The sequence below is a fragment of the Sinohyriopsis cumingii genome, chromosome 17, assembly GCF_028554795.1.
Source record: "Sinohyriopsis cumingii isolate HCF-2022 chromosome 17, ASM2855479v2, whole genome shotgun sequence".
NCBI lineage: Eukaryota > Metazoa > Mollusca > Bivalvia > Unionida > Unionidae > Sinohyriopsis > Sinohyriopsis cumingii.
In genome coordinates this window covers 113,013,879-113,030,145 of record NC_142977.1, presented here as the reverse complement: position 1 = coordinate 113,030,145, position 16,267 = coordinate 113,013,879, and the positions used below count along the sequence as shown (strand labels likewise).

General features: G+C 35.1%; 1 protein-coding gene across 2 annotated transcripts in view; it reads right to left on the bottom strand.

Annotated features, from left to right (window-relative positions):
• The window catches only part of LOC149779685 (piwi-like protein 1), a 105,443-nt gene that overhangs the window by 57,253 nt on the left and 31,923 nt on the right, over positions 1-16,267 (bottom strand). For both annotated transcript variants that reach the window (XM_089940529.1, XM_089940527.1), the window contains exon 6: positions 12,290-12,370. In XM_089940529.1, coding sequence (XP_089796655.1) covers positions 12,290-12,370 — 81 coding nt within the window. The remainder of the gene's footprint in view (positions 1-12,289; positions 12,371-16,267) is intronic.

The window sequence follows — 16,267 nt, the reverse complement described above, 5'->3', positions numbered from 1 at the left end:
TGTGCCAAAAACTTACCTATGCTTATTCAACCAACCTAAATGTCAAACAAAACTATTATGTACCTAGTACTATGGCACACTGACAAGCAGAGTTTGATTGCTTTTCTGTAAAACATTCATGGCAACCATGCCATGTCAAAATTGTATTGATATTCAATGGCATTTGGTCTAAAAACAAAATATGGAGCTTCATAGGGAAATAAAACTATAATATGGAAAACCTCCAAATATTACCAACATTGGCAATACTTTAACTCAACTAGCCAATATCAATGACAATACATTTAGTCACAGTACTACCCAATATCAATGACAATATATTTAGTCACAACCCTACCCAATATCAATGACAATACATTTAGTCACAGTCCTACCCAATATTAATGACAATAAATTTAGTCAGTCCTACCCAATATCAATGACAATAAATTCAGTCACTGTCCTACCCAATATGAAGGACAATACATTTAGTCACTGTCCTACTCAATATCAATGACAATACATTTAGTCACAGTCCTACCCAATATCAATGACAATAAATTTAGTCAGTCCTACCCAATATCAATGACAATACATTTAGTCACAGTCCTACCCAATATCAATGACAATAAATTTAGTCAGTCCTACCCAATATCAATGACAATGCAATTAGTCACTGTCCTACTCAATATCAATGACAATACATTTAGTCACTGTCCTACTCAATATCAATGACAATACATTTAGTCACTGTCCTACTCAATATCAATGACAATAAATTTAGTCAGTCCTACCCAATATCAATGACAATGCAATTAGTCACTGTCCTACTCAATATCAATGACAATACATTTAGTCACTGTCCTACTCAATATCAATGACAATGCAATTAGTCACTGTCCTACTCAATATCAATGACAATGCAATTAGTCACAGTCCTACCCAATATCAATGACAATACATTTAGTCACTGTCCTACTCAATATCAATGACAATACATTTAGTCCCTGTCCTACCCAATATGAATGACAATACATTTAGTCACAGTCCTACCCAATATCAATGACAATACATTTAGTCACAGTCAAACCAATATCAATGACAATGCAATTAGTCACTCTCCTACTCAATATCAATGACAATACATTTAGTCACAGTCCTACCCAATATCAATGACAATAAATTTAGTCAGTCCTACCCAATATCAATGACAATACATTTAGTCACTGTCCTACTCAATATCAATGACAATACATTTAGTCCCTGTCCTACCCAATATGAATGACAATACATTTAGTCACAGTCCTACCCAATATCAATGACAATACATTTAGTCACAGTCAACCCAATATCAATGACAATGCAATTAGTCACTCTCCTACTCAATATCAATGACAATACATTTAGTCACAGTCCTACCCAATATCAATGACAATAAATTTAGTCAGTCCTACCCAATATGAATGACAATACATTTAGTCACAGTCCTACCCAATATCAATGACAATACATTTAGTCACTGTCCTACTCAATATCAATGACAATACATTTAGTCACAGTCAACCCAATATCAATGACAATGCAATTAGTCACTCTCCTACTCAATATCAATGACAATACATTTAGTCACAGTTCTACCCAATATCAATGACAATAAATTTAGTCACAGTCCTACCCAATATCAATGACAATACATTTAGTCAGTCAACCCAATATCAATGACAATGCAATTAGTCACTGTCCTACTCAATATCAATGACAATACATTTAGTCACTGTCCTACACAATATCAATGACAATACATTTAGTCACAGTCATACCCAATATCAATGACAATACATTTAGTCACAGTCCTACCCAATATCAATGACAATACATTTAGTCAGTCCTACCCAATATCAATGACAATACATTTAGTCACTGTCCTACTCAATATCAATGACAATACATTTAGTCCCTGTCCTACCCAATATGAATGACAATACATTTAGTCACAGTCCTACCCAATATCAATGACAATAAATTTAGTCACAGTCCTACCCAATATCAATGACAATAAATTTAGTCACAGTCCTACCCAGTATCAATGACAATACATTTAGTCACAGTCCTACCCAATATCAATGACAATACATTTAGTCACAGTCAACCCAATATCAATGACAATGCAATTAGTCACTGTCCTACTCAATATCAATGACAATACATTTAGTCAGTCAACCCAATATCAATGACAATGCAATTAGTCACTCTCCTACTCAATATCAATGACAATACATTTAGTCACAGTCCTACCCAATATGAATGACAATAAATTTAGTCACAGTCCTACTCAATATCAATGACAATACATTTAGTCACTGTCCTACCCAATATCAATGACAATAAATTTAATCACAGTCCTACCCAGTATCAATGACAATACATTTAGTCACAGTCCTACCCAATATCAATGACAATACATTTAGTCACAGTCAACCCAATATCAATGACAATGCAATTAGTCACTGTCCTACCCAATATCAATGACAATACATTTAGTCACAGTCCTACCCAATATCAATGACAATACATTTAGTCACAGTCCTACCCAATATCAATGACAATACATTTAGTCACAGTCAACCCAATATCAATGACAATACATTTAGTCACAGTCAACCCAATATCAATGACAATACATTTAGTCACTGTCCTACCCAATATCAATGACAATACATTTAGTCACAGTCAACCCAATATCAATGACAATACATTTAGTCACAGTCCTACCCAATATGAATGACAATACATTTAGTCACAGTCCTACCCAATATCAATGACAATACATTTAGTCAGTCCTACCCAATATCAATGACAATACATTTAGTCAGTCCTACCCAATATCAATGACAATGCATTTAGTCAGTCCTACCCAATATCAATGACAATACATTTAGTCACAGTCCTACCCAGTATCAATGACAATACATTTAGTCACTGTCCTACTCAATATCAATGACAATACATTTAGTCCCTGTCCTACCCAATATGAATGACAATACATGTAGTCACAATCCTACCCAATATAAATGACAATACATTTAGTCACAGTTCTACCCAATATGAATGACAATATATTTAGGCACTGTCGTACCCAATATCAATGACAATAAATTTAGTCACAGTCCTACCCAATATCAATGACAATACATTTAGTCACAGTTCTACCCAATATGAATGACAATACATTTAGTCAGTCATACCCAATATGAATGACAATGCATCTATTCAGTCCTACCCAGTATCAATGACAATAAATTTAGTCACAGTCCTACCCAATATCAATGACAATACATTTAGTCACAATCCTACCCAATATAAATGACCATACATTTAGTCACAGTCCTACCCAATATCAATGACAATACATTTAGTCACAGTCAAACCAATATCAATGACAATGCAATTAGTCACTCTCCTACTCAATATCAATGACAATACATTTAGTCACAGTCCTACCCAATATCAATGACAATAAATTTAGTCAGTCCTACCCAATATCAATGACAATACATTTAGTCACTGTCCTACTCAATATCAATGACAATACATTTAGTCCCTGTCCTACCCAATATGAATGACAATACATTTAGTCACAGTCCTACCCAATATCAATGACAATACATTTAGTCACAGTCAACCCAATATCAATGACAATGCAATTAGTCACTCTCCTACTCAATATCAATGACAATACATTTAGTCACAGTCCTACCCAATATCAATGACAATAAATTTAGTCAGTCCTACCCAATATGAATGACAATACATTTAGTCACAGTCCTACCCAATATCAATGACAATACATTTAGTCACTGTCCTACTCAATATCAATGACAATACATTTAGTCACAGTCAACCCAATATCAATGACAATGCAATTAGTCACTCTCCTACTCAATATCAATGACAATACATTTAGTCACAGTTCTACCCAATATCAATGACAATAAATTTAGTCACAGTCCTACCCAATATCAATGACAATACATTTAGTCAGTCAACCCAATATCAATGACAATGCAATTAGTCACTGTCCTACTCAATATCAATGACAATACATTTAGTCACTGTCCTACACAATATCAATGACAATACATTTAGTCACAGTCATACCCAATATCAATGACAATACATTTAGTCACAGTCCTACCCAATATCAATGACAATACATTTAGTCAGTCCTACCCAATATCAATGACAATACATTTAGTCACTGTCCTACTCAATATCAATGACAATACATTTAGTCCCTGTCCTACCCAATATGAATGACAATACATTTAGTCACAGTCCTACCCAATATCAATGACAATAAATTTAGTCACAGTCCTACCCAATATCAATGACAATAAATTTAGTCACAGTCCTACCCAGTATCAATGACAATACATTTAGTCACAGTCCTACCCAATATCAATGACAATACATTTAGTCACAGTCAACCCAATATCAATGACAATGCAATTAGTCACTGTCCTACTCAATATCAATGACAATACATTTAGTCAGTCAACCCAATATCAATGACAATGCAATTAGTCACTCTCCTACTCAATATCAATGACAATACATTTAGTCACAGTCCTACCCAATATGAATGACAATAAATTTAGTCACAGTCCTACTCAATATCAATGACAATACATTTAGTCACTGTCCTACCCAATATCAATGACAATAAATTTAATCACAGTCCTACCCAATATCAATGACAATACATTTAGTCACAGTCCTACCCAATATCAATGACAATACATTTAGTCACAGTCAACCCAATATCAATGACAATGCAATTAGTCACTGTCCTACCCAATATCAATGACAATACATTTAGTCACAGTCCTACCCAATATCAATGACAATACATTTAGTCACAGTCCTACCCAATATCAATGACAATACATTTAGTCACAGTCAACCCAATATCAATGACAATACATTTAGTCACAGTCAACCCAATATCAATGACAATACATTTAGTCACTGTCCTACCCAATATCAATGACAATACATTTAGTCACAGTCAACCCAATATCAATGACAATACATTTAGTCACAGTCCTACCCAATATGAATGACAATACATTTAGTCACAGTCCTACCCAATATCAATGACAATACATTTAGTCAGTCCTACCCAATATCAATGACAATACATTTAGTCAGTCCTACCCAATATCAATGACAATGCATTTAGTCAGTCCTACCCAATATCAATGACAATACATTTAGTCACAGTCCTACCCAGTATCAATGACAATACATTTAGTCACTGTCCTACTCAATATCAATGACAATACATTTAGTCCCTGTCCTACCCAATATGAATGACAATACATGTAGTCACAATCCTACCCAATATAAATGACAATACATTTAGTCACAGTTCTACCCAATATGAATGACAATATATTTAGGCACTGTCGTACCCAATATCAATGACAATAAATTTAGTCACAGTCCTACCCAATATCAATGACAATACATTTAGTCACAGTTCTACCCAATATGAATGACAATACATTTAGTCAGTCATACCCAATATGAATGACAATGCATCTATTCAGTCCTACCCAGTATCAATGACAATAAATTTAGTCACAGTCCTACCCAATATCAATGACAATACATTTAGTCACAATCCTACCCAATATAAATGACCATACATTTAGTCACAGTCCTACCCAATATCAATGACAATACATTTAGTCAGTCCTACCCAATATCAATGACAATACATTTAGTCAGTCCTACCCAATATCAATGACAATACATTTAGTCAGTCCTACCCAATATCAATGACAATACATTTAGTCACAGTCCTACCCAGTATCAATGACAATAAATTTAGTCACAGTCCTACCCAATATCAATGACAATAAATTTAGTCAGTCATACCCAATATGAATGACAATGCATCTAGTCAGTCCTACCCAATATCAATGACAATAAATTTAGTCACAGTCCTACCCAATATCAATGACAAGACATTTAGTCACTGTCCTACCCAATATCAATGACATATACATTTAGTCACAGTTCTACCCAATATGAATGACAATATATTTAGTCACAGTTCTACCCAATATCAATGACAATACATTTAGTCACAGTCCTACCCAATATGAATGACAATACATTTAGTCACAGTTCTACCCAATATGAATGACAATATATTTAGTCACTGTCATACCCAATATCAATGACAAATACATTTAGTCAGTCATACCCAATATGAATGACAATGCATCTAGTCAGTCCTACCCAATATCAATGACAATAAATTTAGTCACAGTCCTACCCAATATCAATGACAATACATTTAGTCACAGTCCTACCCAATATCAATGACAATACATTTAGTCACAGTTCTACCCAATATGAATGACAATATATTTAGTCACTGTCATACCCAATATCAATGACAAATACATTTAGTCAGTCATACCCAATATGAATGACAATGCATCTAGTCAGTCCTACCCAATATCAATGACAATAAATTTAGTCACTGTCCTACCCAATATCAATGACAATAAATTTAGTCACAGTCTACCCAATATCAATGACAATACATTTAGTCACTGTTCTACAAGCTTGTGGCCAGTGACTGTTTTTTTATTACCCCACATAAATTAAAATACATTTTAGTCACTGACGTACTAGTCTGTGGCCAGTGATTCTCTTTTGTTACCCAAAACCAATAACAATACATTTTTTCACTGTCATACAAGTCCAATACCAGTGGTTCTTTTTAATTACCAAATTTCTATTACAAATACATTTAGTCACTGACCTACAAGTCTGCAGCCAGTGATTCTTTTTAATTACCTCACATAAATTAAAATACAATTAGTCACTGACCTATCAGTCTGTGGCCAGCGGTTCTTATTTATTACCTAATAGCAATATCTTAAGTCCCTGTCCTACAAGTCCGCAGCCTGTGATTCTTTTTAATTACCCAATATAAATTTTAATAAATGTTGTCAATGTCCTACCAGTCTAAAGCCCGTGATTCTTTTTAATTACCCAATATCAATTTTAATAAATTTTGTCACTGTCCTACCAGTCTAAAGCCAGGGATTCTTTTTTTTTGGGCCAGCTAATATTTCATGCAGCCAATACAACAGGTCACATGTTTCAGCTGGACTTTTGCATTGTTTATTTCTTCAGTAATTCAACAAGGAAACAAAAAACAGCACTGCCATATATTAAGGAGTCCCATTAATGTAAGAATCTATCCAACTTTGTTTACATTATCTGCACATTTTTTGGGAGCATTTATCCAGTAGCAAAAACTCAACCCCACTTGTCAATTTGACTAGTAACAACTTTCCATACTTGTGATCATTTCATGCAACCAAATGGCCACTCTGGCTCCTCCCATTATACTCTACACCTGTACATGCATGCTTGATAGAACACCCACTACACCTGCACATGCATGCTTTATAGGAATGCCTGCTACACCTGTACATGCATGCTTTATAGGAAGCCCACTACACCTGTACATGCATGCTTTATAGGAATGCCCGCTACACCTGTACATGCATGCTTTATAGGAATGCCTGCTACACCTGTACATGCATGCTTTATAGGAATGCCTGCTACACCTGTACATGCATGCTTTATAGGAATGCCTGCTACACCTGTACATGCATGCTTTATAGGAAAGCCCACTACACCTGTACATGCATGCTTTACAGGAATGCCTGCTACACCTGTGCATTTATAGGCATGTCTATCACATTGACACGGCCAACATTTACTGGTTATCCAGTAGTTTGCCCTGTAGAAAGGTCAGTGAAAATTGAATCTGCCTAAAATACTAAGCAGTTTTCTAAATTCATCTTACCTTGGTGGCCAGAAGAAAAACCAAAGACTAAAACACGCATAAGTCTACCTTGCCTACACATCCATTATTCCACTTTATTGGAACACCAGTTATGATGAAACATTTGATATCCTTTTCTTACATCCTCTCACGTGAGGTGGGTGGATGTTTTTGCATAAATGGATTGTGCTTCTCACACGAAAATATGGGATGTTAAAATGAACTAGCAAAAAATTGTATACAAGAAATATAGAGGTAATCACAAGAGTCCATTAAAATGACTTGCAATGCTATCCGGGAAGAATTTCCAGGAATTGAAGATAAAATTCTTCTTCTTTCAACTGAAGAGTTTTGAATCCATCTTGGATAATCCTGATTGACAAGTTTTTCCAATTAGCCACTTTGGCAAGTAATTTCTGGATGCAAGATCAGCACCATTTTCATTCATGTCAAACCAGAGACCATAAAAAAAACACTCTTGGTGAAAGCTCCATGCCTACATCACCATCCAATCAGAAGAATTAATGAAAAGTTTTCTAATATGTTCCTTGTGTCAGCCATATTTGTGGTCAAATTGTCACCATTTTCATTCAGGACCAACAAGATATAATAATTAGTCTTCTGGTGAAAAACTTGTGACAATACAACTTTTAATTTATTAATAGAAATGACAAGACTTTTATACTGGAAGTAAGAATGGAACTGTTTTCATTTAGTTCCATCCAGACAAGTCTCCTGGTGAAAACCCAATGTTGACATGACTTTCCATCCAGGATCTTCAAGAGAGCAGCAGCGACCCCTTGATGCTATAACTTTCTATTCATCAGAAGTAGCATTAACAAGATTTCAAGGTCGTTGCTGTGGTAACCACATTGAGATCGACCAGACATCACATCTTTTAAAGAAAGCATCTTGTTGATATGACCATCCCTTCTGGTAGAGTAGCAGCAAGATTCCCAAAAATGGCTATTTTCATTTAGGACCAACTAGATATAACAAGAAGTTGTCTGGGTGGGTGAGTGTGATCAAGATATTTAACATAGCTTTAACAATTTAAGTCATCTTTTTATGATGTCTGCAGTGTGGCAGTTTGAAGTAATGTGTAGTACTGGGGCATTATGCTGCAGACATGTCCCACCCAGTCATATTATTCTGACACCAGACCAGCCAGTTATAACACTAACCTCTGACTGCCGAGTGCCAATTGAGGCAGCTGCTAGTAACATTTTTATAAATATTTGGTATGACTGGCTAGGATATGAACCAGTGGCCTCCTGCATCAGAGGTGGATGCTCTAACCACTAAGGCCACTGGAGCAGTCAAGAAAACTTCTGGTGGAAACCTCAAGCAGGGAATGATTATCCATTCAGAAGTAGTGATAAAATTTTCAATATGGCTGAAGCAACATTAACAAGGTTTTGATGATGGCTTCTGTGGTGGCCATGCTCAATGGCTCAGCACCATTATCATTTACAAGGTGATGAGGCTGTACCCTACTTCAAAGCCCTGCAGCATCAAGGCCATTTAAGATACACCAATGTGGGTGGTATTAAAAAAAGCAGACAGATATAGCTCTAAAATGATATCAAATAATCTGGAAGTTCTAGTTGCACTACAAAATAGAGAAAAAAAGCTCATTTTTTGGACCCGTTTTTTTTCCACCCAAAATTCGGTCATAATCGGAATGCGATTTTGTGTCCGGGTTTTAGACCTTTTGGCCACAGATCTAAGGCATACCGGTCTTAACTGCACATAGACAGATGAACCTTTGCAAAAACTAGGTATAAGGTGGGCATTTGGAATAAATTGCGGTCTCCATACGAAAATGATGAGTCTATTAAGCAAAAATTTTTTTTTTAAAAGTCCAACTTGTATCCTTCTACTCATGCACAAGCAAAATAACCAATGGAAATTGATGTTTCTAATGCAACTAGGCATTATTCTCATGGATAATCTGTTGAAAACCACTGTATTACAATGTATTCAGAAATAGCACCCCAATGTCTTTCCTACGCACATTTCAGGCAAAAACTTCTGGGGCCTGATGAGTTAATTGTAATGTCTAGCAATGGGGCATCATGCCACAGACATTATCATGATGTCCCACCCAGTCACATTATCCTGACACCAGGCCGACCAGTCCTAACACTAACCTCTTGTTGAGCGCCAAGTGAGGCAGCTGTAAGTACCATTTCTGTAAGTCTTTGGTATGACTCGGCCAGGGATTGAACTCACGACCTCCTGCATCTGAGGCAAACACTCCAACCACTATGCCACTGGAGAAGTCGACCCGAAAAGAGTTTAACCATAAATTTTTCAAAGAACCTAATCTCCTAAAGATGATCTGGTTAAAAATCCATCATTTTAAAAAATATTTTCAAATGGGTTGATTTAAATTTTGACAAAAGACCTTCAAAATTATATACTGTTGTATAAACAAGGACTGAATTTTCTATAATATCAACTTTTCTTGTAATTCGTTAAAACCAGTCCCCAAACCTGTACTGACACAGAGGCTCATATCGTTTGTAATATATAATAAAAGGAATGACATTTTCTCATTTCAGCTCAGAGATTTAACAATTTGGACAATGACTCTGGCTTATAACGATTAGCAGTGCATTTTCTAATTCGGGTTTCCTCTGAATATTCCCACCCCATTTTTCATATTTGGACATTTAGGTTGGGGTGTGGGATCAATGCAATTGCATATCGAAAATTTGAAATTTGCCGCTACCGTGCTTAGCGACATATGGTAGTCGCTTACCAGTGCACCTAGTAAATTTAAACTTATGTTATATCGACTTGTACCTGCATGAAATCGATAGGAAAATGATTTTCTCAGAAATGGCAAATACTGTAAACGCTTTGTCTTTAATCCGCTGACATACTAGACGAAACTACAGCACAGAGCACAAATGAAACCTGACCATGTACTCGCCATTTGCAATACTACTCACATGACTTCACAAATCTCAAACAATGACATTGGAAGTCCAATAGTCATGTGACATCAACAACAAAAATTCTTTCAAATGGTACTGTACAGAAAATCACTTATATTAAATGAACGTCAGATAAGTTTTCTAAAAACCAGCAATCTGTCCAGTCTGATTTATTAAGCATTATTAAGCAGAGCACATGTCAACATGGAAGTCATGTGATACAGCCGCTTTGTCACGACCATGTTGGCATCTTGCGGTTTTCATACTTTCTAAATAATGAAAGATACGGATATTGAGCTGAGTTTGAAAATAAAAGTCTACTAGATGAATCTAATCCACTGAGCATTCGGATTCACTCAGCATATACGTTTATTGCAAGCACCCAAATGATTCATACAACACCCTCCAAATATTCTAGTTAGAACTCAATAAATTTAACTCACGACAAGTTTAGTTACGATTCAATTACATGATTATTTCGGACGTCAAGTGGTGGCAGAAAATGCTTTGTTTTTTCCTCAACTTTCATCAATATTTGCGAAATTCAAGGACTTGTCACGGTCGGGGAATCTTTTTTATAAATCATCTCAACTTTGCCCCCCCCCCCCCGATTTCCCAGTAGCATGGGAACCCTGCATTTAGGACCAACCAGACTTTTGGATGAACATTTCAGGGCAATCCTAAAAGTAGTTTAGGAGGAATAGCAAAATTAAACTTAAAAAAGATGAATAATTTTGACTGGCAAAGACTTTGCCTAGAGTACAGAGGTAATGCATGAAAGACATCAACTACAGCAATTGTAGGGTTTAACAGCACAATACTGCATACATGGTAATGACCAAAATAATGATAAACAAAATTAACCAAAAGAATTGCAAATAAAATCACGATAGGCAAGTAATATCATTTTAAGACACCAAACCCTAAAGGTAAAGAAAAAAATTACATATTTTATGTGGATTACTTACTTGTACTGTGTAATGTTGACATTTTCGTTAGCCAAGGTTCTGAAATGTTAACCTTATTACACCTTGGCTATTCAATCAGATGGTGCTTTGGGTCAGTAAAAGTCATTGAATGCAGTGGCAATAAACATCATCCAATAAAAAAAAACAACAACAGTTGTTCAAATCTGAACACTCCTCCTACACAACTACAATTTTCTACTGCTGGCACATGTTTGCAAAAATACATCTTTCCCTCAAATACACCTGTAATAGCTTCTCTCTGGTACATAGTCATACTTTTGATGTTAAACTTACAAAGTGTCCTATTGAAGTCAGTTGTCTCCACCACAATGCACTGATGTTACACACTATTGGTTAGTCGGAATCACATACCAAGGGAGGCAACTCATCAAATCCAACAGATGTCTGTAGGACAAAGTACTGAAATAACTGATCGATCCTCCAAGTATACATAGGTTAACATGTCAGAACCCTGGCTGTTGGATTGGCAAGAGATGGACCCAGTGTGTAATGCTTACCTGTGCTGCGGGATGCTAATGGCAAGAGATGGATTATAATAATTTCTCCCTATCTGCTTCATGTCAACCATAGCCAGAACTCTGCAAATAAAAAGGCATGAAAATTGATGTAAATAGCAAATAAGTAAAGTATTTTTACACTATTCTCATGCAGCATTCACCTTTATAAGAATATTGTCAAATTTGTATTAGTGGAATTAAAGAGACGATAATAAAAACAACTGAAACAACTTTTTATTGCTTTATTTTTATTTCATTTCTGTATGTACCAAAAAGGCGTAATCCAAATACAGTCTAGCATAATGCATATCCTGTTTCAATCTATTCAGTCTTTCCAAAATTATCGAGTGTAATCAGAAATGTTCACCAATAGACAAGGGTAAACCCAAATGCCTCCACTCCCACATACAGAATATGGTAGAGGAATAAACCAAAAGAATGAGGAAAAAAACACCATTTAACTGAAGCGAATTATCTTAATCCAAATATTATATTACAGCGAGTCTCTGCTTGCCAGGCGGAAATTGATTATTCAAATGCACACTTTTTACTGTGTCGTTGATTACAAGCAAATGTGAACCAGAGATTACATGCAAGTGAATGCATGGTTCCCACGCTTTACTAAATATAAATTTCTAGGTCTTTTCCAGGTTTTTTTCAGGATGAAATTAATTTTTTCAAGGTTAACATATGACCATTACTGAATGGAATTAAAGAACATTTTGGATTATAAAACACGCCTTTTCCAAATCTGAAGATGTTTCTCTTTCAAGACTCCAAAACATGTTGGAAAATAGGATCATGTACAAAACCACAAAATGAGTCACACGAAACAAATCTATGTTCCCATAAATTGGCATTTAAAGCCATTTCAATGTACAGAATACAAATTCTAACTTTACTTTGCTGACCTACATTATGTTGCTACACGGAAATAAAATAATCAGTTTAAATTATTTTGTCTCCTTTCAAACCTTTAATTTTAAAGAATTCTAGACCAGTATATGTGCATATTATACAATGTAAACATTTCCTATCACAGTATGAAGAAAAATACAACAAAAATGCAAAGTATTAGAATCTTATCTTGTAACAAAAAAATGTTTAACCCTGAATTTATGTGTGCCAATAAAATTTCAAACAAGATTTTTCAACCAATATAAACTCCTTAAGATGATTTGGTTAAAGGATTGATTTAAATTTTGACAAAAGACCTTCAAAATTATATACTGTCATATAAACAAGGACTGAATTTTCTGTCAATCAAATGGTCTTCCTGTAGTTCAATAAACCAGTCCCAAAACCTGTATTGATACATGGGCTCTTATCGGTTCTTGATATATATAATAAAAGGGACGACAATTTCCCATTTCTCCTGCATTCTATTTAAGATCTGAAACCAATGCTTCATGTCACTGTGTAATAGTTTTGCACAAAGTTCAGCTCAAAGAGTCAAAATTTTCTAATTCAGGTTTCCTCAGAATATTCAGACCCCATTTTTCATATATGGACATATACAATGGAGTGTGGGTTCAGATCAATTACATACCAAAAAATTGGAATCTGCCACCAATTTAAGATAACTTACAAGTGGTTCTAGCAAATATAATCTATGTTATATCGACTTGCAGCTGCATGAAATCGATAGGAAAATTATTTATTTTGTCAAAAATGGCAAGTATTATCATCGTTATGTCATTAATCCACTGACAGACAAGATGAAACTCTGCATAGATGAAACCTGACCCGGTACTCACCATTTGCGTTAACAGTCACATGACTTCACAAATCTCAAACAATGACATCAGAAGTCCAATAGTCACGCGAGATCAACAACAAACTCCTTTTTAATGTCATTGTACAAAATTTCAATTATATTAAATGAAAGTCTGATACCATTTGTAAAAACCAGAAAGAACATAATTCTCAACATATTTATTTCGATAAGAACTACAAGAAACTTGACCAGTCTGATTCATCAAGCAGAATAGTCTGGTTCCCTGCTTTGTATGCTCCCTGCGGACAAAGCACACGTCAACTTAGTAGTCACATGATACAACAAAACTCCAGAAGTTGGTCTCAGAATAAATATAGAGAATTTTGTGCTCTTTCATTTTTGTATTTTTATTACAACAAGTATACGATTTTCATTTAATTTTTTCTACAATATATTTGAAAATGACGGTTGTGAGATTCTGTGTGCTCGTGCAACTAGCAATCAAAATCGCTAGGACCAGCTCAAATTTCATCAGCACATTAGTTTTATCGTCTTTCAGCAGATTAAAGGCATAACGATTTTAAAACGTGCAATTTCTGAGAAAATAAATAATTTTCATATCGATTTCATGCAGGTATAACTCGATTTAACAACAGTTAAGTTTGCTAGCCCATCCGCAAAGCAACTATGCTTTAAGGCCACCATGCTGGCATCTTGTGATTCTAGACTGGTTTTCATACCTTCCATACAAAAAAAAAAGATACGGATATCAAACTGTCTGTGAAACAAAAAGTCTACCACACGAATCTAATCCACTGAGCATTTGGATTGTCCCAAATATATTTATGGCAAGCACCCAAATGATCCATACTACAACCTCCTAATACTATCATTAGAACTCGATAAATTTAACTCACGATCAGTTCAGTTGTGTAATTGTTGCAAGTGTCAAGTTGTGGAGGAAAATTCCAGACTTTCGTCAATATTTGCAAAATTCAAGGACTTTTCACTGTTGGGAAATTTTTTTATCATTTCTCCCAACTCTTTCCCGAATTCCCGTAACTGAGAACAATGTAAATGCTTCTCGGCTTGTTTTGGTATTTTACCAATCACAACTGAAAATAAAATACACATTACTAATGCTGCAATAAGAGTTTAATGTCTGAAGATAATGTACACCTTATAGCACTTGTGGGAGCTGCAACATCAATTTAACATCATAACTACACCACTGTGGCAAGTTGCAACATCAATTTACCTCCTGAAGATAATAGTTTACACCTGAAGGCACTGTGGGGAGTTACTGCATCAACTTACCGTTTGAATATTGTATACCTGAAGGCACTGTAAAGAGCTTGTCACAGAACTGTAACCGAGTGGGTTTTTGGACGAAATGAACAAGCCAAACACAATGTAAGAAAGATGGAAATTTATGAATGAGTTAATAATGATAAATATATGATGTAAAAATACAATTGAAAATAAACAAAACAAATATTGAATAAAATGAAGTGCAGATCCAAGAACCCTCATGGGCTGCACTTACCCCTTAAACAGTATGTTGTTCAACAAGAACAAAATTATAAAGATTCAAAAATAGTCTTACACATGAAACAAAATACTCTTAACACACCTCAAGATTCAAAATAATCTTGATACTACAAAAGATTCAAAATAATCTCTGAAACAACTTAAGATTCAAAATAATCTTTGACACAACTAAAGATTCAAAATAATCTTTGACACACCTAAAGATTCACAATAATCTTTGACACAACTAAAGATTCACAATAATCTTTGACACAACTAAAGATTCAAAATAATCTTATCATGACTAAGATTCACAATAATCTTATCACGACTAAGATTCACAATAATGCTATCACAACAGACAGCGTTGTTCTGGAAGCTCCAGATGACTCCAAGAAACCTTAGATGGCTTCGTACAGCTTCGGACCGCTCTAGTTATATTCACAATAACATTTCACATACATTCACGGCTACAGACACAGTCAGCTACCATAATAGTCAGCTACTATAACAGTCAGCTATGAACACAGTCAGAATCATCTTCAAACAGTCAGAAACAGCTTCCACCACAGTCAGAAACAGCTTGAAACACAGTCACAGCTGCCAACACAGACACACAGACGCAGACACAGCTACAGATTCACATATGCAGCTATAATAAAACCAAATGGGACATAATAGTTTATGCATAATTTCTATATATATGATAGTACTTTTAAAAATCTGCGTTG